This window comes from Lepidochelys kempii, chromosome 2 (genome assembly GCF_965140265.1).
Source record: "Lepidochelys kempii isolate rLepKem1 chromosome 2, rLepKem1.hap2, whole genome shotgun sequence".
In the NCBI taxonomy this organism is placed as follows: Eukaryota; Metazoa; Chordata; order Testudines; family Cheloniidae; genus Lepidochelys; species Lepidochelys kempii.
The window spans coordinates 250,538,069-250,565,489 of NC_133257.1; the positions used below are offsets into that span (position 1 = coordinate 250,538,069).

At 41.4% G+C, this 27,421-nt stretch overlaps 1 protein-coding gene across 2 annotated transcripts in view; it reads right to left on the reverse strand.

Annotated features, from left to right (window-relative positions):
- Positions 1-393: 393 nt before the first annotated feature.
- Positions 394-27,421, reverse strand: part of UBE3C (ubiquitin protein ligase E3C) — a 168,632-nt gene continuing 141,604 nt past the window's right edge. For both annotated transcript variants that reach the window (XM_073334553.1, XM_073334552.1), the window contains 4 exons: positions 15,174-15,362; positions 14,995-15,061; positions 13,380-13,510; positions 394-2,082 (listed from right to left, as the gene is read on the reverse strand). In XM_073334553.1, coding sequence (XP_073190654.1) covers positions 1,912-2,082; positions 13,380-13,510; positions 14,995-15,061; positions 15,174-15,362 — 558 coding nt within the window. In that variant the 3' untranslated portion in view covers positions 394-1,911. The remainder of the gene's footprint in view (positions 2,083-13,379; positions 13,511-14,994; positions 15,062-15,173; positions 15,363-27,421) is intronic.

Sequence of the window (27,421 nt, forward strand, 5' to 3'; positions counted from 1 at the left end):
GTTAGGTCTCTTTATAAAATAACAAAATGTACATATTACCAACCATTGTTATGTGGCATGACTCCAACACAATCTTGGAAATGTGAATATTTAATATAAAAAATTTAATTTGCATTTTACAACATACAAACATGACACTATCAAATTGTAGCAAATTAATTCAATTGAGAAATATTTTCAAAATATTTTAAGTCGTGGGTTGGAAAATAAATAATGTTATCTAAAGGAAATGCTCAGGTTTTGCTTTTAAGAGGAGGCAGTAATACTATCACTGACCTCTTTTCAGTCTTCTGTTCCATAATTTATGTAGAAAAATATACAAGAAACCAATTTGTAAGTAAAGAATATGTTGGGTTTGTAACATTTAACAAATAAAACAGCCTAAAGCAAAACCAAAAAGAAAACAATTATTTTATTTCTGTACATCAAGACTACAAATAGTATTTTAACACTTCATTTATTACCTAAATTAGGAAATTATACATTTTATACCGATACTAGTAAACACCTTAAAACCACTCAGTTTCTCCACATTTAAAAGTATATTGCTGGTTACTGCTTATTAAATACGAAACCCAACAGAGCTTCCAGTGACAGCAAAATAGTTTTAGCATAAGAGATGAACCGGAGTCTGTCTGTAAATTCTGATTTTTTTATTAGTTATTATTAAAAACCAGAAAGGATGCACATGTTTACGCATCTTATAGTTTGACTTATAATTAATTTTTTTTAATTGAATGCAAATTTAAATGTGAACACAAACCTTGACTCAGTGATGTACCTGTTATTAGAGAACTGATTCCTTTCATATGAATCCAATTTTTCCCTTGGCAATCAAATTATGTTAAGCAACATCTTCTCACCTACTTGTCTGAGCAGAACTGCTAACAGCCAGATGGATGCAAAAGCTGCTTAGTCACAAAAATAATGAATTAAGACAAGTTTCTACAGCACATACATGGTACTTAAGATGAAGAGAAATGATAGAGAGAAGGAATGTGAACACTGCAGGCTTCAGATATAAAAGATAAAGCCTGATGCTTTGGTTGAAATACTTTTAATAGTTGTTACAAGTATATTTTTTTCCAAAGTCATGACTACTGTATGTACTGTGTATGCCATAGGAGTTTGATACATTAAAAAAAAATCTTTACAGGCGCAAAGGAGAGACAGAAACAGAACAGAGAAAAGCATGGATAGTCATATCTGTTTACGACAATGTCCAGCTGATCATGACACGGCCAAAGGTAGAACTTAAAAATAATCATGCAAATCCAATTTCTTGAAGATATTTCAGAAAGCACAAATAAAATATCAATGTTATCTCTCAGTGCCTGCCATCTCAAGAGATGGTAGTTTAAAACAAATCCATTCTGTTTTAATTGCAACAACTAAGGTTTGTAAACAAGATTTGGGGTTATCAGTAACAAGCATTTTCTATCTCTCAGTTCTGGGATATGTGCAAACATCTACTTCCCTCTAAAGATTTATAACAGGATGTTAAGACCTGTCTTATCCCAACGTGCTGCACTACACACAATTTTATTGCCAGCTTGTAGAATTATTTATATTTGAACAGCACAAAGCCAAAGCTTCATCTTTGGTTAATTTCACAGAGATGTCACTGTTCGTTAAATGTGCTCTTGCTTGGCATAAACACAAACCCCAACCACACTGCACACAGCATTCATTATTTTGAGTCATAATAAAGCAGTGCCAATGTAAGTTTAATGACACTTAACTAACAAATCATGTGTTTAAAAATGAAACCTATTTGAGGGTATTTGATAAGAAATGAGAGCTGCAGAAACCTAGACTGAGTTCCCTTCATCAGCTTGGGTACAGGTGCTGCTTATGGAGTAGGCACTGGTTAGTTCCTCTGCAGAGCTTCTGTTTAAACCTCAGTTCAACTCAGCTCAGCTCAAATCCAGCAGCACATTCAATGGCGTAAAGAAGTTTGCTCCGCATGAGGTTTTCATCATAAAACTCAGGAAGCTTCAGCAAGTTCATGCAGGTACTGGCAGTGGGTAGCCTGTCTAGGTCCGATCCTCCATTGTGAATGCAAAATGCGGGATACAACTCCTGGAAAATACAAAAATAGGAAAAAATTAAGATACACACACAGGCTAAAAAATAATTCCATGACAATCCACATAAACTTCTAGGCAAGGAGCAATTAGAATTTAAGTCTGTTTCAATGGCACTTGCAAAGGTTTAAAAAGGTCAGAGAGGATTTTTTAAACAAAGGGCTGAGGGAAAGCCAACAGGTGCGGAGGAGCACAAGGTTCAGGCAGTGACATCCATTAGGGATGAATTTATTAAAGGGGGAACTCTATATCCTAGTTAAGAGGATTGGAATGAAGTTGGTAAAGTACAGGTAGGAGCTGTGAGGTCAGTCAAATGTAAAAAAGTCCTTTTTAAATATAACATGAAGGCAAGCAACTGAATACTGACCACATGTTTAAGGTCTTATATACAAATATTAGAAGTCTAAATACGAAGGTGGACAAACTAGAGTGTTTGGCATTAAATAAGGATATTGATATAATAGGCATCACAAAAACTTGGTGGAATGAGGATAATCAATCGGATATGGTAAGGGTACAAAATATATAGGGATGACAGAACAGATTTGCATTTGTGGAAAGAGCGGCCCTATAGGTGAAAGAAAGTAGAGTCAAATAAAGTAAAAATCTTAAATAAATAAAACTGTACCATGGAATCTTTATGGATAGAAATTCCATGCTTGAACAAAAAGAGTATAGCAGTAAGAATATTCTATTGACCGCCTGACCAGGATGGTACTGGTGACTGTGAAATGCTCAGGGAGATTAGAGAGGCTATTAAGACAGAAAACGCAATAATAACGGGGGATTTCAATTATCCCCGTACCCAGTCAGTATATGTCACGTCAGGAAGGGACGCAGAAATAAAATTTCCAGACACATTAAATGACTACTTCTTGGAGCAGCTCGTCCTGGAACCCACAAGGGGAGAGGCAATTCTTGATTTAGTCTTAAGTGGCGCACAGGATCTAGTCCAAGAGGTGAATATCGCTGAAGCGCTCATAATAATGATGATAACGTAATTAAATTTAACACACTTGTAGGGGGAAAATGCCAAAGAAACCCACCACAGTAGCATTTAACTTCAAAAAGGGGAACTACACAAAAATGAGGAAGTTAGTTAAATGGAAATTAAAAGGAACAGTCACAAGAGGGAAATACCTGCAACCTACATGGAAACTTGTTTAGAACACCATAATAGATGTTTAAATTAAATGTAAACCCCAAATAATAATTAAAAAAACCAAACAGTAAGAGGTTTGCCTAAACAACAGAGTTAAAGAGGAGATAAGGGGCAAAAAGGCATCCTTTAAAAACTGGAAGTCAAATCCTAGTGAGGAAAATAGAAGGGAGCATAAACTCTCGTAAGAGTAAAAATATAATTAGACAGGCCAAAGAAGAACGTGAAGAGAAAATGACAAGGACACAAAAACTAACAGCAACTTTTTTTTTAAACTGCAGCAGCAGCCGGAAGCCTGCCAAACAGTCGGGGGGGCCACCAGACAGTTGAGGCGCTGAAGGAACCCCAAAGACGACAAGGCTCTTGTGACAAAGCTAACTGAATTCTCTACACTGCTCTTCGCTCTAGAGCAGGGGTTCCCACACTTCCTGCTCCCGGCCCGCGCCACTTCCCGCAGCTCCCATTGGCTGGGAACGGTGAACCGCAGCCACTGGGAGCTGTGAGCGACGTACCTGCGGACGCCCAGCCCGCCAGGGGCTTACCCTGAGCAAGCCACGAACCAAGTTTGGGAACCCCTGCTCTAGAGGATACGGAGGAGATTCTCACACCAGAGCCATATTTTATAGGTGACAAATCCGAGGAACTGGCCTACACTGAGGTACAATAACTCCTCGCTTAACCTTGTAGTGATGTCCTGAAAAATGCTACTTCAAGCGAAATGATGCTAAGCGAATCCAATTTCCCCATAAGAATTAATGTAAATGAGGGGTGGGGTTAGGTTCCAGGGAATTTTTTTTTTGCAAGACAAAAGACATTTTTATATATACACACACACACACACATACATACACAGTATAAGTTTTAAACAAACAATTTAATACTGTACACAGCAATGATAACTGTGAAGCTTGGCTGAGGTGGTGGAGTCGGAGGGTGAGATATTTCCCAGGGAATACCTTATTGCTAAATGATGAACTAGCAGCTGGCTGAGACCTCAGGGGTTAACTCATTGTTGTTAACGTAGCCTCACACTCTACAAGGCAGCACAAACGGAGGGAGGGGACACAACAGATGCACGGCAGTGGCTGCAAACATTCCATGCAGAAACTGAACAGTGATGATGAACCCACGCTATCCCACTGGAGCGCACCACTTTCCAAAGTGCCATGTATGTGTGTGTGAAACAGAGACAGACAGAGACACACCATGTGTGTGTGTGAGAGAGAGAAAGAGAGAGAGAGAGAGACAGAGACACACACACACACATTGCCTTTAAGTACGTTGACCCCACTCTAAGTACAGTGCCTTTTTAAGTAGATCAGCAAGTTGAGACAGCAGCTGCTGCCAACAAGCTCCCTCCATCCTGAGCCCTGTCATGTCCCCCCCTGCTCTGTGGAGATGAGGTACAAGAGCGGGGGGAGGGAGGACACCCTGACATTAGCACCCTTCCCTCTCCCCCCCCACTCCCTGAACAGCAAGCAGGAGGCTCCTGGGAGCCGCTCCAAGGCAGAGGGCAGGGACAGCTGAACTGCCTGACAGTTGATAACCTGCTGGGTGGCTGCCGCACAAGGAACTAAGGGAGTGGACGGGGGGGCTGCCGGTCCACCCTGGTTCCAAGCCCCCACCCGCTAGCTCCAACGGCTGCTCTTCCTACAAGCAGAGGACAAAGCAGCCAGCTGCCAAACAACATTATAAAGGAGCACTGCACAACTTTAAACGAGCATGTTCTCTAATAGATCAGCAACGTAACAACATTAACCGGGACGACATTAAGTGAGGAGTTACTGTATCACTAGCAGAGGTTTTGGAACAAAAGGATAAATTAAACAATAAGTCACCAGGACCAGATGGTACTCATCCAAGAGTTCTGAAGGAACTTCAATATGAAATTGCAGAACTACTATCTGTGGTTTGTAACTTATCACTTAAATCAGCCTCTGTGCCAGATGACTGGCAGATAGTTAACGCAAGGTCTATTGTTTAAAAAGGTTCCAGAGGTGATCCTGGCAATTACAGGCAGGTAAACCTAACTTCAGTACCAGGCAAACGGGTTGAAACTATAGTAAAGAACAAAATTTTCAGACACATACATAAACATGATATGTTGGGAAGAGTCAACATGGCTTTTGTACAGTGAAATCATGCCTCACCAATCTATTATAATTCTCTGAAGGAGTCAAGTAGTATGTGGACGAGGGTGATCCAATTGATATAGCATGCTTGGACTTTCAGAAAACCTTTAAGAAGGTCCCTCACCAAAGGCTCTTAAGGAAACTAAGCAGTCATGGGATAAAAGGGAAGGTCTTCTCATGGATAAGTAACTGGTTAAAAGATAGGAAAGAAAGGGTAGGAACAAATGGTCAATTTTCACAATGGAGAGAGGTAAAAAGCAGGGTTCCCCCAGGATCTGTACTGGGACTTGTGCTATTCAGCCTATTCATAAATGATCCAGAAAAGGGGATGAACAGTGAGCTGACACAATTTGCAGATGGTACAAATTTACTCAGGACAGTTAAGTCCAAAGCTGACTATGAAGAATTACAAAGGGATCTCACTAACCTGGGTGACTACATGGCAGACGAAATTCAATGTTGATTAAAGCAAAGTAATGCACACTGGAAAAAATAATCCCAACTATACATACAAAATGATGGGGTCTAAATTAACTGTTAATTTAGCCACTCAAGAAAGAGATCTTGGAGACATTGTGGACAGTTCTCTAAAACATCTGTTAAATGTGCAGTGGCACTCAAAAAAGCTAAAAAAACGTCGGGAACCATTCGGAAAGGGATAGGTAATCAGATAGTAACTATCATAATGCCACTGTATAAATCCACAGTACACCCACACCTTGAATACTGCATGGAGTTCTTGTCACCTCGTCTCAAAAAAGATATATGAGAATAGGAAAAGATGCAGAGAAGGGCAACAAAAAGGATCAGGGGTATAGAACAGATTCAGTATGAAGAGAGATTAAAAAGATGGGAATATTCATCTTAGAAAAGAGACAACTAAGGAGGGGCGATATGACAGAGGTCTATAAAACACGAATGGTACAGAGAAAGTGCATAAGGAAGTGTTATTTATCCTTTCACATAACACAAGAATCAGTAGTCACCCGATGAAATTAATAGGCAGCAGGTTTAAAAAAAACAAAAGGAAGTACTTCTTCATACAACACATAGTCAACCTGTGAAAATCGTGCCATGGAATATTGTGAAGGCCAAAAGTATAACTGGGTTAAAAAAAAAAGAATTAAGTAAGTTCATGGAGGAAAGGTCCATTAATGGCTACTAGCCAAGACAGTCAGGGACGCAACCCCATGCTCCAGCTGTCTCTCGACCTCCAACTGCCAGAAGCTGGGACTGGGCGACAGAGGACAGATCACTTGCAATTGCCCTGTTCTGTTTGTTTCCTCAGATGCATATGACCCTAGCTACTGCCAGAGACAGGCTACTGGGACCATTGATATGACACAGTATGGCTATTTTTATGTTCCCTAGGTTGCCCTAAAAGCACTCCCAAATGGGTATGGCAAAAATAAATAAATAAATAAATCATGGCCATACTGTAGAAAACATAAGGTCTTAAAGCCCAGCATGGGGGGGGAGGGGAATAGCTAGCTGTGTTATTGTTCACACGCTATATTCTGCAAATATCTGGTTCCACAGAAACAGTGAAACAGGAAAATTTAAAATACAGTAGCATGCAGAAAGAGGTCTTTGATTTATTTGCAACTAAGAAATTATTTGCAGAAATCTTAGGTACAATTAAGTGTAGGCTCGCCTTACGAAGTCTTCCAAGCACGCACAATCCCTGTCATTTCCCCATCACCACAGAATTCGTAGACTTGGAGCTGGGCTCTGGAATTTCCTAACACTTGTATACTTACTGAAAATGCACCAGTGTTAAGCACTGGTAGCAGAGCTGAGCGATTTAAAAAAAAAATTTTTTTTTTTTTTTACTAATAGGTTTCCATAGATAAAAGCATAGTTTTCCATAGATAAAAGCATTTTTGGGGTCCTAAAATCTATTCAAGTAGATTTTGGCAAAGGGTATCAGATGACTCAAAAAACCAAACACACACACACACAAGTTTCTGAAATAATTGAAAAGTTTCATTTAGACTATTTTGAAATGTTTTGTTTAAACTTTTCAATTTGAAATGGTATTTTAAATGGATCTTTGGCCAATTAAAGACGACCACCCCCCACCCCCCCCACACACCCCACCCACCAATGAAAGATGAAAAACATCTGAAACCACCGATTCAAAATGAAAACTCAAAAGAAGTCCACACCCTGTTTCAAGTCATCTCAAAATGAAACTGTTTTAAGTTTTTGTTTCAACAAAAACTTTTTGGGGAAAAAGGTTTTGGTCCAAACTGAACAGGAATATTTTTGTATTTTCAGTTTGCCTGCCTCTCTCCTCGCCCACTTCCCAAACTAAAAAATCCATTATTTGCTCAGCCCTGATTGGAAGCTATAGACCACTGGCAGTAGTGGGGGCAAGTATAATGGGCTGGGTCCTTGGGCCTGTTCAGCCCACTTTGCATTGCATAAAGTACAAGATTTCTTCTTTGAATTACACTTTTTTGTTATTTTCCTTATTGCTTCATGTTTTTCCTTGATACCCTTATATATATATGAAGATCTCTAACAAAAAGAAAAGCCCCTTCTTCTCTTGCTAACAGTCAAATGGATCTTCTATAGAGTTTAGTTTAAGTAAGTCTTACATGTTAGAATTTCTATATAAATCTAAAATAAACGTTTTCTTTCAAATTCAATTTAAACTATCTTTACATTCACATTAATATGTTACCCACATCATATCAAGCCAAGACTGGATTAAGGAGTAGCCATGCCACAAAGAAACTTTCCTTCAATGTTATATTATCATGTGACCATCTGTCTCGGACTGCAACCTGAATTTCATACAAAAAATGATCAACCTCCTCCTCCTTGGTCCTCAGGTTATTTTTTAGTACAGTTAGAATAGGAAAATAAATATGGCCAGAAAGCACACACCAAGCACATTACCAAAAAACTTAATCTTCCAACTGCACAGAAGTCAGGACACGTAAATATTACTTTCTTTGCTAAATTCTGACATCGTGTCTAATGCTACCCAAGACACAGATTAAAGGCAGTCCTGCACCCAAAGAGTTTGCAGTCTAAGGTCACGATCTTTTGGCATGTATTTAAGTAAACATGAGTTGTCCTAATGAGGTCAATGGCAGTATGTGCATATGTAAAATTAAGTACTTTTAAAATTTTGGCAGGACTGGGACCTAAAATTGTCTATTAATGAGGTACATAATATTTTCTATGCAAGACGCATAATATTTTATTTTAAAGACCATACACTTCTGCGCTTTTTAAGATGCAGAATACCAATAATATACCACAGAATCAGGTAGTTCTTATGTACCTACATATAAAACCAATAAGAAGTCTATCAGGTAGAAACTGGCCAAATTTGGGTTGGTCTTCTGATATGTTGACCAAGTATGTGAGGTTTTATTTCATGTATAGTTTTCTAATCTCTTTAAGAAATCAAGTTTATCTTGCCAAGACAAATGGGGATGTAGAGGACATTTATTTGTTACACCTAATGCTTGCTTTCACTGGCAAGGGAATATTAATTTCAACAAATGCTTGGCTGAGCTAAAATAGATCATCTGGTTTTAGAAATTGTAAAAAAGCCACCCTAAGGCTGGAGGTCAATGAGATTTTAAGTTAAATGACTGTTTAAATGGAGGCCTTAAAATGTGATTCACAGCTAAAATGCTGCAATTTTAGTGTTCTTTTCAAAATGCTAATTGAATTTTCCTACTTTAAGCTTTAAAAATGTAAAAAATGAAGTTCTATATTCAAGTGTCATGCTAAGGGCACCATTTGTTGCATAATTAAATACTGTACAACGGGAATCTGCAACAGTTTGGAAGTAAGTATCATCAATTTATTATGTGACCTGATTGGAACTTAACAATTTTCAACCGCACTTTAATGATTTTTTTTGTCTGTAACAATCACATTTATTAAACTTATTAAACTTTAATTAGCTTTAGCAAATGTTACTCTGAGTCCAATAATCTGGCACTAAGGGTTCTAATAATTTTTACATGCTGCAAACCCAGACTGTGCTATTTATAAGCTATGAACTCTGAAATGATCCCTTCTCTTAAATAAATATGAACTATAGCGAAGGTGAAGGTTCCACAATGCAGTACATACAAGATTTTAGTTTCAGTGCTAACGATTGTGTTCTTAATAGCAAAATTTAATATCTATTTTAATACAACTATAGAACAATTAATTACTGAAGAGATTTTGCATTAATTTCCACCCTCAACATATTGCAAGCTTTTTTTATAACAAACTCATATACTCATTTGACTTATTTGACTGCTAATAATACTTAGCACTTACAGTACATAGTGCTTTTCATCTTGAGAGCACTGTACAAACATTAATCACAGGCTACCACTATATGAACACTCATGCCAATAGCCATTGCCTATTCCCTTTTCCAGTATTCATTTACAACTTGAGAGCTCCTATGAGGGCCTTAGCAGCTAGCACTGGATTTCTGGGGCATAGCTATGAAAAACCCAACTTCTCTTGGGTGGCTGGTGAGCCCCATGATGCCAACGGCATGCCCTACTTGGTAGGGGGCTACTGCTAACCAATCCATGCACCCCTAAAGTGTTGGAACTGGCTGGTTTTCAGTGCTGCCCACGTAAAGAAGCAGTATTTTTTGCTGTACTTCCTACTGCCAGAGCAGCTGTGTGGGGCGTGGCTTGTAGGTCAGTCCTACAATTAACTCCAACTCCTTGCTGATGTGTTTGACCATGCTGCACTTGACATAGCTATTCTAACCCGCCCATTCTCCTCTGGCACAGCACAGCCATGCTACAGCCGACATCCCCTGAGCTGCTCCCCTGCCTTTCACACGTGATCCAGTTACACATGGATTCTAAAGCCTCTCCTTGAGCACTGACCTCTTTGGATTCACATTCCACATCTCTTCTTACATTTCATAGGCTGCTTCAGTGCTTGGTCATTCTATACCTCCTGCTTTTGCTGCGTGGTCTCCCTCTCTCCCCTTTGTTAGAAAGACAAGTGGCAATTTGCTACATTTCTCTCTCTCTTTTATTAGACTTTTTCCTTTGGTGTATGGCCAGTTTTAATTGTGTCCTGTCCTATACACCTTAGTCTCATCTCCTGTGAGTCTAATCTCTGCTTTCACTGGCACCATCTGGAGTAGTCTTGAGACTAGAATAATGTAGCAACTAATTTACCATCTATAGGTGCATACAACTGTGGGTATTGAGGGCTTTTCAAATAACTGACCATATATGAGGAGTCTCATGCTAACATCCTGGTGTGGTGAGCCCAGATCTGAATACAGTAGATGAGGGGGACAGCCCAAGACCACATATGATGTGTGTTTCAAATGATCACACATAGTAATTATCACATACTATGTTGTATATGCCACGTGTGGGTAAAAATAAAAGTAAAATAAACATATTGTAGGTGGAGCTAGTAATGCTGCTTCTTGTTACAGCTGCCCAACACTTACCACTATAAGACCTGGCTTCAGTTACTTATAATTTAGCATCAATGGTTAGTTTGACAGAAATTTTACATGCTGTGTATAAGAACATAAGAGTGGCCATACTGGGTCAGACCAAAGGTCCATAGAATCATAGAATATCAGGGTTGGAAGGGACCTCAGGAGGTCATCTAGTCCAACCCCCTGCTCAAAGCAGGACCAATCCCCAACTAAATCATCCCAGCCAGGGCTTTGTCAAGCCTGACCTTAAAAACTTCTAAGGAAGGAGATTCCACCACCTCCCTAAGTAACGCATTCCAGTGCTTCACCACCCTCCTAGTGAAAAAGTTTTTCCTAATATCCAACCTAAACCTTCCCCACTGCAACTTGAGACCATTACTCCTTGTTCTGTCATCAGCTACCACTGAGAACAGTCTAGATCCATCCTCTTTGGAACCCCCTTTCAGGTAGCTGAAAGCAGCTATCAAATCCCCCCTCATTCTTCTCTTCCGCAGACTAAACAATCCCAGTTCCCTCAACCTCTCCTCATAAGTCATGTGTTCCAGTCTCCTAATCATTTCTGTTGCCAAAATTAGCGCACCCATCTAGCGCAGTATCCTGTCTTCTGGCAGCGGCCAATGCCAGGTGCCCCAGAGGGAATGAACAGAGCAGGTAATCATCAAGTGATCCATCCCCTGTTGCCCATTCCCAGCTTCTAGCAAACAGAGGCTAGGGATACCATCCCAGTCCATCCTGGCTAATAGCCATTGATGGACCTATGCTCCATGAATGTATCTAGTTCTTTTTTTGAAGCCTGTTATAGTCTTGGCCTTCACAACATCCTCTGGCAAGGAGCTCCACAAGCAGACTGTATCTGCCACCCACTGAATGATTATCAAAAGAAATACTAAATAATTACTCATTCACTGAGTGGGGCAGGAGTCCTAGGGAAAAAATAGTATGTGATCATGTAATAAAAGCCTCTATCATAATGCATACACACAAGAGGGCTGAATTAAAGTTGCACAGGCAACCTCAATTCTGGCACTTCCTAACTTCTTAGTGCTTGACTCTGAAACCATACTGTTCTTTTACCATATGTTTTTTAGATCTAATTTTAATACATGATGTATGGTGAAAGTGTGCAGAACTCCAAATATATTTTCCTCATCCCCGTGCTGTTCCAGTCATCTAAACTGCATACTGTTCTTATTTAAAATAATGGTAAGAACTGCTCTGGAAATATTTATTTAGCGAGAAAATTATCTCACCCCCAACCCTAAACAGAAATAAATACAGATATTTTGTAATCTAATAGCGATAAGAATTGCAATACTTGAGACAGAACTTGCATTCATCCGCTGTTAGTGCATGTGCCTATATTTATCCAGTAAACATGAAAAATGACTTACCACCCCATTGCTAGTTAAATATAACCTCAAATTGCTTTATAATATGAAACGTTATTAGCTGTATAGCCTAAGAGTAAGTTAATTGAGCAATACTTCTAAGGTAAGAGCTAAACAGAACAATATATCAAAGTGTTATTTGAAAGTGATATTCTGCACTGATGACTGTCTCTATACATTCCAGATTAGCAGAGATTTGTATTAATTTGTTAGACAGAACAGTACTATAGTGTTTGACAACATATTTACTATTACTATACTACAGTGTTGATATTCAACAGTCTATTCTTTACAATGTATTCACTAAAGACGAGCACTGAACATTCCCAAACTTCTAGAGGAAATGGAATCCAAAGCCAGATTTGAGTCAGAATTGTGTAGATTGCTTCTATTATAACAGAGCAAACCAAAACCTCTGGTCTGAACATCCCTGAACTGAAGACATTTTAAAATTGGGATCTGCACAGACCCATCACTAATATTTATAAGTGGCAGATAAACATTTTCTCCACATTCAAACTCTATTGCAAATAGCAGTCTAAGAAAAGCTACTTGTTAGCACAATATTTGGATGATGGGTAATGAATCATAAGCAGATAAACGATATTCAAAAGGAAACATGAGAAATATGTTCCCGGATTCAAACGCAGATGGGTTTTTAGTGGATGTTGATATATCCTAAATCCTCTTCTGCCTATTTCTGAACACATTCAAGCTAAAATCAATCTGTTCCCTGAAACTGATGGCAATACTGCTTTATGTACATTATTAATCGAGATGAGATGCAGTAAAAGCAGTGCAGCAAGCATCCTTCACAGCAAAGTGCAAACATTTTTAATGATGTATACTTCTTGCAAAGTCCTATTACCCACTTAAAGGAACTCTCCAGTCAGAACACATGAATGTGAAATAATGTTTCAAAAAATATTTGTAAGCTATATAATTAACTATACTCATTATGCACATTTGCAAATGTTTAAGTAGCAATTGTGGTCATAAACAGACTTTTTTTCTTGCATTTTCTTAATTCCCAAAGATATAAATTCCCATATTTTAAACCAGCCAGTTTATTTCTGTCATAATTGGATACTACTAGTAGTCTGGACAAGCACTCTAATCAAAGCCAAGTAATTAATTTTAATCAAAATTCAGCAAGTTGTGTACCTTAAAACCCAAAAGAGGAGGTCGAGAACAGCTTGTTACAAACTTGAGTAGTTTGCGTTTCTCTTCATCAGTGAAGCTTTCCACAACTCTCCAAAATATTTTAATTACAGGATGGTCTGCAGTATATCCACCTATAATACAATTTTAAAATATTTTAAAAGAAAAATCAGTTTTATACAATATGCAAGCAGACAAATTATTTTTAATATATCATTTTAGAGACTATCCTATCAGTTCTAATCAGGTTGAAAAGAAATTAAAAGCAGCATGCCAATTCATCTGATTTGCTGTTCACCATCACCAGCAGGCCTCTTTGGACATTAGTAATTCACAAACTTCTCCCTCTCACTTAGTACCTGTGTTCTGCATAATTTTCTTCCAGTCTTATTAATTGTACTTTTCCAGGATGAATCTCATTTTAAAAAAAATTTCTGGCTCCCTTTGCAATAACATTACTAGTAACAATTCTTTTAAAGGAAAGTAAAAATAATTGAAAAAAATGAAAATGGTAATATTGAAAGCCTACTGACAGCGATAACTAGGATATTCAAAGATAGCCGTTTATACAATCATAATATGCTTTTATACACCTATAATTGAAGATTTATTGGTAGGAAGAAAAAAGATTGATTGTATTTTGGTACAATGCACAGAATTGCCATGCAATGTGTGATTAATTTGTCTTTTTATAAAGGAAGAACATTTCACTGCACAAAATACATTCCTAAACTTGGGTAAAATCATAATGTGCAAGAAAACTTCACTGTGCAGAATACTGAGGAAAGCATTTCTTTATGATTAAAATGGAGATTCAAAGAATTACTCAGAAATTAAATATTTTTAGCAGACTTAAAATAGTAATTCAAGACATCTTTTCTGAGATGGGTATGAGACCAATGAGCATTATAAATGGGTTTGAACCACATTTGTTTAGTTGTTTTCACAACTGATTATGTAATAATTATTATAAAGAGGTAGGACAGAAGGAGTAATGGGATTGAGTATGACTGTATATCTCCCATAAATCAATATACCCAGGAAAGGGTGAATATAATACAGACAAAATCAGTTTTTAAAACATGCATTGACATTTATGTATAGTCCAATTCTACAACCCTGAGCAAAGCCTTTCACTGAGGACTAGTGTTTTCAATGGGCTGCTCGCAGAGTAAGGGTGGAAGAATTATCCCTTCACGACTCCTTCAAGGATAAGTATCTGAATGCATTGGTTGAAACAGACATCTAAAGTCACTTGGGTCCTTATTGTCAGAGCTGTTGAGCCCGCCAACTCCTATTGAAGTCAATGAAAGCTACAGTGCGCTGAACGTGTGGCCACTTATTTATACCTAGGTACCTAAATATGGGTTTGTGTGTGTAACTCTAGGAACCCACATTTGATAAATCTGATCTTATTCTTTCCAACCCTCTTAAATTCAGGGAATCCAAAGACCTCTCATTTTGAAAGCTTTGCCACTAACATCAAAAGGGCAAGATTGGGCTCCAGCTCCTCTTCTAAGAAGTTGCTTTAGGAAGAAAATGTAAAGAGAATTTTTAAAATATTCTTTATTTGTGAATCAGCCATAACAACTCATTTGTGTAGTTGTGATATACTTGCCTGAATAGTTTGTGAAGGATTTAAGGTCATCCAGACTAATAGGAACCTGGGCACCAGAAATCAAAACCTGCATTTGATGAAAATTCGATGATTAGATTTGAGGTAGAAATTAAACATTTTTTTCAGTTTTGAAATAATTATTACGCAAACACTTCTCCAACATAGCTAAACAGAAGTACCTGTATTTCTTGCTGATCAAACATCCTAAGACATTCGAGGTTAACAACATTGGCAAGACCCTGTCGGAATGCAAGGCAATGCTGTCTAATCTGTTTGTTTAGTCTGTAGTCTGCTACAAGATGGATGTAGGCTATTCTGTTTGCACTGGTGACAGGAATATCCTTTCCACCTGGCTTCAGTTCAACCACCTGTAAACATAAAAATATGTATTTGTTCATAATCCTGGTAAACGCTAATTCTATATATTGCATGTAAATGGAAAACTTGCACTTCCAAAAATGAGCTAGAGAAAACTCAAGGACATGACTTACATACTTGAAAATAACTGAAATATATTATAAAACCATTGAAATTGGAAAAAAGAGTATCATGAGGTTGTATTACTACGTATTTATATAGGAAAATATATATATAGGAGTACAAATTAATGTATAAGATGTGACGTATCACAGGAAATGATTTTTCAGCCCCTAACCTCCAGCTGTACTTGTGTAAAATTGGACATACCCATATATACCTGTGCCTAACTACCATAAAGTAATTGGGCTGGGAGGTGTCAGAAACTCCACTTCTAGGAAGAATGTAGTGTGAAATACTAAATAGAGTATTATGAATCAGCTAGAGCAGGGGTTCTCAAACTTCATTGCACCACGACCCCCTTCTGACAATAAAAGTTACTGTATATACTTGTTCATAAGCCAAATATTTTTGGTAAAAATGTGATGCATCAAAGAGCAGGGGTCAGCTTATAAATGGGTCTACACCAAAATTTGATGATTTTAAACTCTATGAAATCATTGAATTGAATATCTAATACATTATCCTTTTGTTTACCTGGAGCATCTGCAGGCATGGAGCCCCTCAGTTCCCTGTGGCCGCAGTTCGCTGTTCACAGTGAATGGGAGCTGCGGGAAGTGGCGCGTCACTTCCCGCAGCTCCCATTGCCTGGGAACGGCGAACCGCGGCCACTGGAAGCTGAGAGGCTCCGTGCCTATGAACGCTCCAGGTAAACAAAACGTCCCGACCCGCCAGTGGCTTACCCTGACGTGCCGGGAGCCAAAGTTTGCCAACCCCTGAAATATACGGTCGGCCTATGAGACAGTCATACAGCTTTTACTATTTTTACCTATCCATCTTGCGGGGTTGGCTTATAAATGAACAGGCTAATGAATGAGTATATACAGTACTACACGACCCTCATGACCAAAGCCTGAGCCTGCCCAAGCTCCACTACCCCAAGCAGGGGAGTTGGGGGGGAGGGAAGGAGGCAGCAGAAAATCTGAAGCCCAAGGGCTTCAGCCCCAGGCAGGGGGCCTGTAAGCTGAGTCCCAATACACAGGGCTGAAACCCTCAGGCTTTGGCCCCGGATGGTGGGGCTCGGGCTTCAGCTTTGGCCCTAGGCCCCAGTAAATCTATGCCAGTCCTGGTGACCCCTTTAAAATGCAGTCCTGACCCACTTTGGGGTCCTGACCCTCAGTTTGAGAACCGCTGAGCTAGAGACTGGTGGCAAAATCCTGAGCCTGTTAAAGTTCATGGGTGTTTTGCCATTGACTTTAGTGGGGCAAGGCTTTCACCATGGATATTTATCCCTTGGAACAGGAGTAGCTTCCACAAATGTATGAATCTCAGAGTTCCCCTCAGGCAGCAGTTAAAAAGGCTCAGTTTGGCTGGACTGTGCTGTTCTAGCTTAACTGTTTGGTAAAGAGAACACTGGTACTAGGGTATTCTACAACTTCACATTACAACAAGGAAATCCCAATTCCCGCTGGCCAAAAGTTACAATTTTGATATAGGCCTGATTTAGAGAAATGTTGAGCACCCACAGCTCTAACCTAAGTGAATGGGAGTTGTGGGTGCTCACCATTTCTCTAAATCAGGCCTATATCAAAAACTGTGAAATGATGAAAAATTATGGGCCTGATTTTTCACAGATGTGGAGCATCCACAGCTCCAGCCTAAGTGAATGAGAGTTGTGGATGCTCCGCATCTCTGAAAAAAACAGGCCCATAATGTTTCATCATATTGAGAAGATGAGGTTACTCACCTTGTGCAGTAACTGAGGTTCTTTGAGGTGTGTCCCTGTGGGTGCTCTACTTCCGGTGTCAGCGTGTCCCGGCGCTGTTGATCAGAGATTTTCGGTAGCAGTGTCTGGTTGGGAGTGCACGTGCGCAGTAGCAGTCTCGTGGCACTGCTGGTGCCTCATCTAGCATGCGCATGCCCCCGACCCCTTCAGTTCCTTCTCTACCATGGAGTGTTTAGCTTATACTCTGAAGTAGAGGGAAGGAGGGTGGGTAGTGGAGCACCCACAAGGTGACACATCTCAAAGAACCTCAGTAACTGGACAAGGTGAGTAACCTTCTCTTCTTCTTTGAGTGCTGTCCCTGTGGGTGCTCCACTTCAGGTGAATGTAGAGCAGTGCCCTCATGAGGACGGAAGGGACTTCGTAGCTGAGTTCATTGCTGAGGCTAGTACAGTGAGGTCTAGTCTTGTGTCTGAGCTTGAACTGAGAGTAATTGCGTAGTGGTTCGTGAATGTGCGTTCAGAGGCTCAGGTGGTTGTTCTGCAGATGTCTAGAATGGGCACGTTATGTAGGAATGCTATGGAGGTAGATAAAGCTTTTGTCAAGTGGGTTCTGATGTCCGGATGGACTTCAGTGTTGTGTAGTGAACAGCACATATGGATACAGATGGATATTCATTTAGATCAGGGGTTGGCAACCTTTCAGAAGTGGTGTGCCGAGTCTTATTTATTCACTCTAATTTAAGGTTTCGCATGCCAGTAATACATTTTAACATTTTTAGAAGGTCTCTTTCTATAAGTCTATATATTATATAACAAAACTATTGTTGTACGTAAAGTAAATAAAGTTTTTAAATGTTTCAGAAGCTTCATTCAAAATTAAATTAAAATGGAGAGCACCCCAGACCAGTGGCCAGAATCCGGGCAGTGTGAGTCAGCTCGCGTGCCGTCTTTGGCACGCGTGCCATAAGTTGCCTACCCCTGATTTAGATAATCTTTGCGTAGATATGGCAGAGCCCTTTGATCGTTCTGTTATCAACACAAAAAGTCTAGAAGATTTTCGGAAGGGCTTCGTTCTGTCCAGATAAAAGGACAAGGCACAGCAAACATCTCATGTCTACAGGACTGCCTCTTGAGCGTTAGGATGTGGTTCTGGATGAAATGTAGCTAAGTGAATCGGTTGGTTGAGGTGGAACGAAGATGATACTCTGGGCATAAACTTAAGATGTGTATGGGGGGTGAGCCATGAGAGACCCTATCTTGACGACTCTTTGCGCCGATGTAATGGCAACCAGGAATGCCACTTTCATAGATAAGTGAAGTAATGAGCATGTGGCTAAGAGTTCAAATGGGGCTCTGGTTAGACTTCTGAGCACGAGATTTACGTCCCATGCTGGTGTGGGTTCTTGGATGTCTGGGTACATGTTCTGTATGCCGGTTAGAAATCGCTTAGTAATCGGGTGAATGAACATTGAGGTGCCATCTACCTGTTGATGGAAGGCTGTGATGGCAGAGAGATGAACTCTAAGCGAGCTCATAACAAGCCCTGAGTTCTTTAAGGATAATAAATATTCCAGGATTAGTGGAAGCGGTGCCTGGCTTGCAGATATTTGTTTGTCCTGGCACCGTAGGAAGAATCTTTTCCATTTTTGGAGGTAAGTAGTACGCATGTTGTGTTTTCTGCTGTTTAACAACACTTGTTTTGCTTGTTCTAAACAGGTTAGTTCATCGTGGTGGTGCCATGAAGGAGCCACGCCTTCAGGTGAAGTTTTGCCAGGACCAGAAAGAGGACTTGACTGTCCTCCTGCGAAAGAAGATTCCGTAGGTGAGGGAGAGTGAACAGCGTGCAGATCGCCATGTGCGTCAGGTAAGGAAACCAAGTCTGTCTGGGCCGTGTCAGTACTATGAGTATTATTTTGGCTCTGTCAGTTCGTATTTTGTGTATTACTCTGGAGATTAGAGGTATTGGTGGGAATGTGTATTGGAGAGGAGCATTCCATGTGAAGCATCCCGTAGGAATCATGTTCCTAGCCCTGCTCATGAGCAAAACTTTGGGCATTTCTTGTTTGCTGGTGTCGCGAACAGGTCTATATATGGGGATTCCCACCTGTGAAAAAGATGATGTGTTATTTTGTCGTTCAGTTCCCATTCATGCTCTTGGGAAAATTATCTGCTTAATGTGTCCACCATTATGTTCAGTCAACCCGGGAGGTATGCTGCTGTAATAGTGATGTATTTTATGCACCAGTTCCATAGTTTTAAAGCCTCTGTGCATAAGGAATGGGAATGTGTTCCACCCTGGAGGTTCATATAGAACATTCACGCAATGTTGTCCATCAGGACCGTTATCGTTTTGTCTCGTATAAGAGGGAGGAAATGTAGGCATGCGTTGCGGACCGCGCATAATTCGAGTAGGTTTGTGTGTTTTTGTGGGGGACCACGCGCCTTGGATGGTATATTGGTTTAGGTGAGCTCTCCATCTGATCAGCGTGGCATCTGTTGTGATTTCTATGGATGGAGGATCCTGTTGAAACGGGATGCCTGAGCAAATGGTTATTGGATTTGTCCACCATCGTAGTGAATGTAGAACCTCAGGGGTCAGTGTGAGTCTTTTGTTTAGGCTGTGATTTTGTGGAATACATACTGAGCTCAGCCATCCTCGAAGGCAGCACATGTGTAGCCTGGTGTGTTTTACAACGAAAGTGGTGGCCGCCATATGTCCCAAGAGTTGTAGGCAAGTGCATGCAGACACCCATGGGGTGGCTGAGACCACCGATATGAGGGACATCATTGCTGTAAATCGGGGCATTGGTATTGATGCTTTGGCCTCCACTGAGTCCAGGTGCACTCCTATGAAGTCTAATTGTTGTACAGGAGTTAAGGTAGATTTCTTTTCATTTATTTGTAGCCCCAGGGAGTGAAAGAGAGATATGGTCTGTCGAGTAATTCGTAATGTATCTGCCAGTGTGGTGCCTTTTAGCAAACAATCGTCTAAGTATGGAAATATCAATATTCTCTGTCTGTGCAAATGAGCAGCTACCACCGCTAGGGTTTTGGTAAAGACTCATGGAGCCTTTGACAGTCTGAATGGCAGAACTCTGTATTGAAAGTGGTTTTGTCCCACTTGTAAGAATCATCTGTGAGCGGGATGGAGGGTAATGTTGAAATACGCATCTTGTAGGTCGAGAGCTGAGAACCAGTCTCCCTCTTCCAGCACAGGAATGATAGAGTTCAGTGCGACCATTTTGAATCTGTGGGTTCGGACAAATTTGTTGAGTTTTCTGAGATCTAGTATGGGTCTCCAACCCCCGTTTTTCTTTTGAGTCACGAAGTAATAGGAATAAAATCCTTTCCCTCTGTGTTGTAGTGGAACTTGTTCCACAGCCCCTAATTGTAGAAGATGATGTACTTCTTGTACTAGGTGCTCGTGAGAAGGGTCCCTGAAGAGGGATGGGGAAAGGACGTGGGTAGGTGGGATGGAGGTAAAGGGGATGGTATAACTCATTCAAATTATCTCTAAAACCCAATGGTCTGTGGTGATAGAGGCCTACGTTTGGTAAAATGGTCAAAGCCGATGATGCTGGTGGTCAGGGAAAGTCAGTCAGACCCTCGACCAACATTTCAAAATTGCGTCTTGTTGGGTGGTGCTTGGGACGTCGCAGCCTGAGATTGGTTAGGGCGATGTTTCTGTGGTCTGTGCCTGTGTGTCCAACTGGCATATATGGTCTCTACTGGCACTGCGATGTGTTGTCCCCATTACGGTTATAAGGCTAGTATCTGCGTCTCCTGTTAGGGAGCATGTAGATCCCGAGGGTCCTCAGTGTCGCTCTAGAGTCCTTCATGGAATGGAGGACCTCACCCGTCTTAGCGGAGAAGAGCTTTTCCCTATTGAAGGAAAAGAAGCTTTTCCCTACCTTGTTTTGAAGTTCCCTTAGGATACCTGATGAGTGTAACCATGATGCCCTGCACATAATTATGGCTGTCACTGTCGTGCATGCCGCTGTGTCCGCCATGTCAAGGGATGCCTGCAGCTCTGTTCTAGCAATAAGTTGGCCCTCGTTGATGATGGCTCGGAAGTGTTCTCTTTTTTCCTCCGGAATAACCTGGATGAAATAATTTAATTTGGTATAATTGTCGTGGTCTAGTTGGCGAGTAACGCTGTGTAATTGGCCGTGCGAAATTGAAGAGTCGATGACGATTAAACCTCTGTGCCCCAAGAGGTTTAATCTCATCCAGTCCTTGCCTAGGGGCATGGATTTGAACTGAGACTGTTTTCCTCATTGGTTAACAGTCTCCACTACTAAGGAGTTAGGTTGTGTGTGCGCAAAGAGGAAATCCATGCCTCTGTTTGGCACATGGTATTTCCTGTCCGTATACTTACTGATTAGGAGAATGGCGGCACGTGTTTGCCACACCATTTCTGCAGGTTCCATCAAAGCATCATTTATGGGAAATGCTATCTTCATCATGGAAGAAATGTGTAAGATCTTGAGTTGGTGTTGTGTCTCTGGTACCTCCTCAAGAGGAATGTTCTGATTCTGTGCCACCCATTGGAATAGCTCCTGAAAGTGCTCGAAGTCATTTGTAGTAGTGAGAGGCAGGAGCACAACTGCCTCATCAGGGGAAGAAGAGGAGTTGTGAGCAGGGAATATCTCTTGCTCAGTCATCTTCTTCCCTCTCCTCTGTTACCTCAGAAGGTTTGGGTACTGATGTCATTGCAGAGCGTATGGGTTTCCTGTGAGAAGTGGGAGGTCTGTGGAATTGAGACATGTAGGCTGCCCAAGGGTCCCACTGCAGCAATTGAATGGGAAATGGCATAGGAGGGCACATCCATGGGTTAGCAAGCCATGGGGACAGATCCCTGGTATTCTGTTCCCATGGTCTATAATGAGATTTGGTGCCTGCTGGGGAGGAGCATCCAGAAGAGAAAACTGCCTCCTGCACATCTTTCTCCTCATCACTCGAAAAAAAGTCGAGCGATGGGAGATTCAGGTGCCATTAGTACCAGAGAGCAGGCAGTGCCAAGCAGTGGAGATCTGGGTGCAGAGGACATTTGCATGTTTGACGAGTGTATAAGGGGGATCGGTGCTGACATATGTGATGCTGTATCCTTCTGTGCCACCTCTTTAGGTGGAAGTGAAGCCGGTGCAGACTTTTTGGGTGTAGCCTTCTTAGGTGCTGCGGGCTCCGATCTTGGTGGTTCCGTGGTCAGTGCTAATGAGCTCACTGTGACAGGGGAAGCCATCACAGGCGGTTGAAGTTGCAGTACCATGCTCTTTGCAGAGGTAGTCGGTGCCGTGGAGGAGGATGCTGCTTTGTGCCTGCTACTCGACTCCTTTATCCTGCCAGCAGAGGTCCTGGAGTGGACGGTGCCAGAGGAGCCCGGTGCGTCAAAAGTGCTTACTCTGGAAAAGGTCGGCACCACAGGCAGAGATCTCACTGGAGACTGCTTCTTTTATAAATGTTCTCGGGCTCGGTGGAGACGTGGCCCTTTTCCTCGATTTTATAGAGAAGTTGGCACTTAGTCTCTCCATGGAGGATGTGCCCGGGGTGTCCCTTGTTGCGCTTTGTCCAGGGTCTGATGTTCGAGTGAGGGATTTCTTCATTAGAATAAGTTTAAGGTGAAGATCCCTATCTCTCCTTGCTCTAGCTTTAAGATTGTTACAGTGAGCGCACTTTTGTGGTATGTACGACTCACTTAAGCTTCGGACACAAAGGGAGTGACAACTGAAGATTGGCATTGCATCCTCACATGAAGTGCATCTTTTAAAGCCTGGGGAGCCAGGCATATTTGAGACGTCCCTGGTGAAAACTGGGGGATGGGAAAATGAAAGTTTGGCTTTTTTAACAGCTATCTAACTAGATTTAACTAACTTTAACTATACTAAGTAACAGACTGTTAAAAAAAAGGGTAAAAACTAAGCTATTATTATTGGAAGGTTTACACTGACACCGCTAATGGACTCCATCTCAAGCCGAGGACAGTTGAGAAGGAACTGAAGGGGTCGGGGGCATTTGCGTGCTAGATGAGGTAACAGCGGTGCAGCAAGACTGCTATTGCGCACGCACACCCCCGACCAGACACTGCTACCGAAAATCTCCGATCAAAGGTGCTGGGATGCACCGACACCTGAAGTGGAGAACCCACAGGGACAGTACTCGAAGAAGGTTTTGTTACTGGACTAAAAAAACCTACAAATAAATACGCTTATCAAAATACTTTGGCATGCAAAACTATTGATTTGCAAATGGATATACTATATTAACAGTAACACATAAAATGGGTTCCAATATAGACGCTGAAATATTCCAAATACAGCAGGATTAAAGTAAGGCCATTAATCTTTTAATATTATCCTTCACGAAAAAATGATAATTTTGCTGAGCAAGCAACCAACCAGTGGTGATTGTTAGGGTTGGGGATGCTTTTAGAAACTATCTAGGAGCAAAGTTTGGGCTGACAAAAAAGTTTTTGTGGATGTAGGTGCAATTTAGTTTTAACCCGTCCTTTATTTAGTTAGAATTTCAAACGGGACTACTGTAGATCTTCCACTCAACTTTGAAACATATACTACTCGCCTGGGTATATATCAGATACCCTCCCTTAGCAATAACATGACAGGCTGATAGATCTTGTTGGGTTGCCTTTTCTATCTGTTCAACTTTTGCCACTAGATGGTGCAAGACAACAGTGTGGGTACTTATGTATGAAGTCACAGTGGAAAGCATCTCAAAAAGGGCACACTTACAGAAATAGCTTTCATTTTCATTTTGAATATGTCAAAGCTAAAAAACTTCCAAAAATCTTCTTAAGTACTTTAAGAGGTTCTTTACCAAAACTTAAAAATTTAAACTTCAAAAGAAATTGGCCTGAAGAAAATCATTACTCAGTGGACAATAAGCATAATATACAATGTGGGTTACTCTATTTCATGTATTGAAACTGTGTTTCTTTAAAACGATGACAAAAAAAATCCAGGTGGAATAAACAAAGAACAAAGCCACCAATTTAAAACTATCAACTGATAACTGATCTCAGACAATATCTCGTTAAAAGTTCGATACCCCTATGTAATGTGTTCTTTTAGGGAGAAAATATGTTCAGGGAAAAAACTCAGCTTGCTTAATTCACGTTAATATTCCTATAAGTAAAGCAAAAACAAAATTCCAAACTTTTACTTGTTTTATGAAGCTAGACACTTTAAAGATGTGAATAATTATTTTAGGTTTGCCAAAAAAAAATTTTTAAGTCCATCGGTGTAGACCTCTGAATTATTTCCTTGTGTCTGGAGCTGGTAATAGAATTGCTCAGGTGAGCATAATTCAATTCAATAACTATCATTTGCCCACTGCAAAGAGATTTCCAGACATGTTAAGGAATGGCACTGAAATAACAGAGATTTTACTTTAAAATACAATTATGAAGGCTCAGTGAAAATCATAAAAATGGTACAAAGGCAGAACTAAAATCAGGATGCTATGGTTATTAAACTTGAAGTCTCCTCATGTGGTTTTATTTCCCAGATCAGGGCTTTGGGATGTCAACTAGTTTCAATTAAAAGTGAGATACTGTCCTGCTTGAAACAACCCACTTCCCTCAGTGTTTCTTAACGGGTTCAAATGATAATGTCTGGCTTTTTATGTGCTTTTCACATAAGTAGAGAAGTGTCTGAACACTTACCTGCTGGGATGCCATAGGTCAAACAATGAATTTTATTTATTTGGATGAAACTTTGTTCCTTGTTTGATAGGTTTCTTTCTGAGATCCTGTATTTCATATTTGTCTGGGTATTGTAAGTTAGTAAGCCTTTCTTCCAAGTGTCAGAAAGGAAAAAAGCTCTCTTACTTCTGGTGCATAAATCCAAGAGCAAAACTCTCCGAGTTCACTGAGGACAATTTGTGGTGCAAAGAGGCCTTAAAGAAACTGGAGGCAGCCAGTGGAGAAGTCCCCCTGTGCAGAGGAACTTTCTGCTGGTGTAAATCTGGCAGAGGCAGAACCACTGGTTCCTATACCAGCTGCCCCTCCACCAGAGAAGGTGGAAGAAAGGGTGTTTTGAGGCATTCTGGGGGCAGTGAGGGGATATACATATTTTAAGAAAAGGTAATGTTCCCTCTACACATTGCTGTTGTGAGGGGGGGAAGTGGTCATCTTAAGTTAGCATTGTTGGCTTTGCAGGGGGTCAGGTAACCTGGGGTGGATCTTTTGGCTCCCCTCCTACCACGGGTCCAATCTTCCCAGAGAACTGTGAAAGAGCACTCTTTTAGGGTATGTCTATACTGCAGCTGGGAGCGTGCTTCTCAGTGGTGGGTAGCTCTGGTCAAGCTAGTGTGCTAAAATACCTGGGCTGAAGGGAACATGGTCTGAGTTCAGTCTAGAAGGTCAAGGCCAGAAGCACCAGTCCGTACTAGTGGGATGCTATAGAGGCAGGCTGAAGTCAAAGTTGATGAGCTGCACCAGTTCAGTATCAAGTGAGTCAACCGTAGTAGAACCAGAGTCAGGGAGAGGTGTCAGGAGCAGAGCAGGGAACCGTGAAACAGAAGTAATGCTACGTATCAGGAGCAGGGCTGGGTCCAGAAACCAGGAGCAAGGCAAGGTATCAGGTGTGTGCAGCAAGGTCTGTGTGCAGCAGCAAGCCAGGGATCCACCTAGTTGCACAGACAGACTACAGGTGTTTCCCCTAGGCCTTGAATAGCGTGCCTGGGCCAGTCAAGGAACAGAGTTGGCTCTGCCAGTCAGGACCTGCATGGACAGGACATCCAGTGGTGCTTGATCCCATAAGGCTCACAGCCTGTCAATCAGTGCTCTGTCAGAGCCATTGGGTGGTGGTGTGGATGCAGCACTCAGTGACCAGCACATCCAGGTTCTAGCCCCATGGATCCTCACACCACCGTCCGCCCTCAAATGTTGCCTGATCAGGCTTATCAGGGTGGGTCCTGTGGAAGGCCTCCACCAGTTATGGGGCATATATGTGACTGGCAAACACTCTTCAGAGCCGTATTCCTCCCAGTCCACCAAGTACCACAACTTGCCTTGTCTGAGTTTGGAGCCCAGAATGGCATTGACAATGTGCTCCTCATAACCCGGACCTTAACAGGCAGAGGTGGTGGCTATACGTGACCAGATAACAGGTTCTCTGTGTGCAGTTTCAGGAGCAAGATGTGAAAAACAGGATGTATTTTAAGGGACTTAGGCAGCTGAACTTTAAAGGGTATATGATTAATCCACTGGCAGATCTGATGTGGCCCATGATATTGGTGATCCACCTTGTGAGACAGCCTGCCCACATGGAGGTGGTTGGAGGATTGAACACTTTTTGTTCAGTTGTGAAGGCTGGGCGTTTCTATCTCTGACGGTCCACATGCTGCTTATAGACTTCCTTGGTGTTACTGAGATGACCCTTCAGCTGCTTCTGAATGTGGTGAAGTCACTGGACCATATCAGTGGCTGCAGGGTTTTGGGAGCCTGTCAGCAGTGCAGGGTGCAACCGGGGATGAAACTTGTGGTTGGCAAAAATGGAATTCTGGCAGTTTCACCTGCTCTTCATGCTCCGTCCCTAGACCTAACCCCTGACCAGGCTAAGAAGGTAATCAGCCTGCTGACAGGAGAAGCTTTGGACTGGTTCTCCCCCCTGCTGGAGCCAGATGATGTGATGTTGACAGTGTTGGGGATAATTCCTCCAGACCTTCTCCACCATCTTCAGTGATCTCCATCCTACGCATATGGCTGAAGCCATCCTTTCGAAGCTCTGACAGGGTCAGGGGTTGACTGTGATCCTATGCAGCGCATTTCCACTGACTTATGGCAGACATACAATGGAGTGAGGCAGCCTTACTATACCAGTTCTGAACTGAGCTGAGTGAGGAAGCCAAGGACAAATTAGCCTGCATGGAGCCTCCGATGGGCTTGGAAATGTACATTGACATATATATCTGGATTGATAGCCAGCTGCGTGAGTATCGAAGGAGAAAGGAGGAGCTGCACTGCCACCATGCTCATGCCCCAAACTGCCAGCCCCAAACCAGACTCCTGAACCCATCCAGGTTAACCCAGAGGCAGCTGACCATTGATGAGAAGAAGTGACGCTGATGCACTAATTTATGCCTTTACGGCAGAGACAGAAGCTTTCATAGCAACTTCTGAGGCCTCAAAATTCTTCCTCAGGGAGCTCACAGCTCAGGGCACCTGATTCGCCCTTGATGGTCCAGCAGGCTCCTCAGCCATCACCTC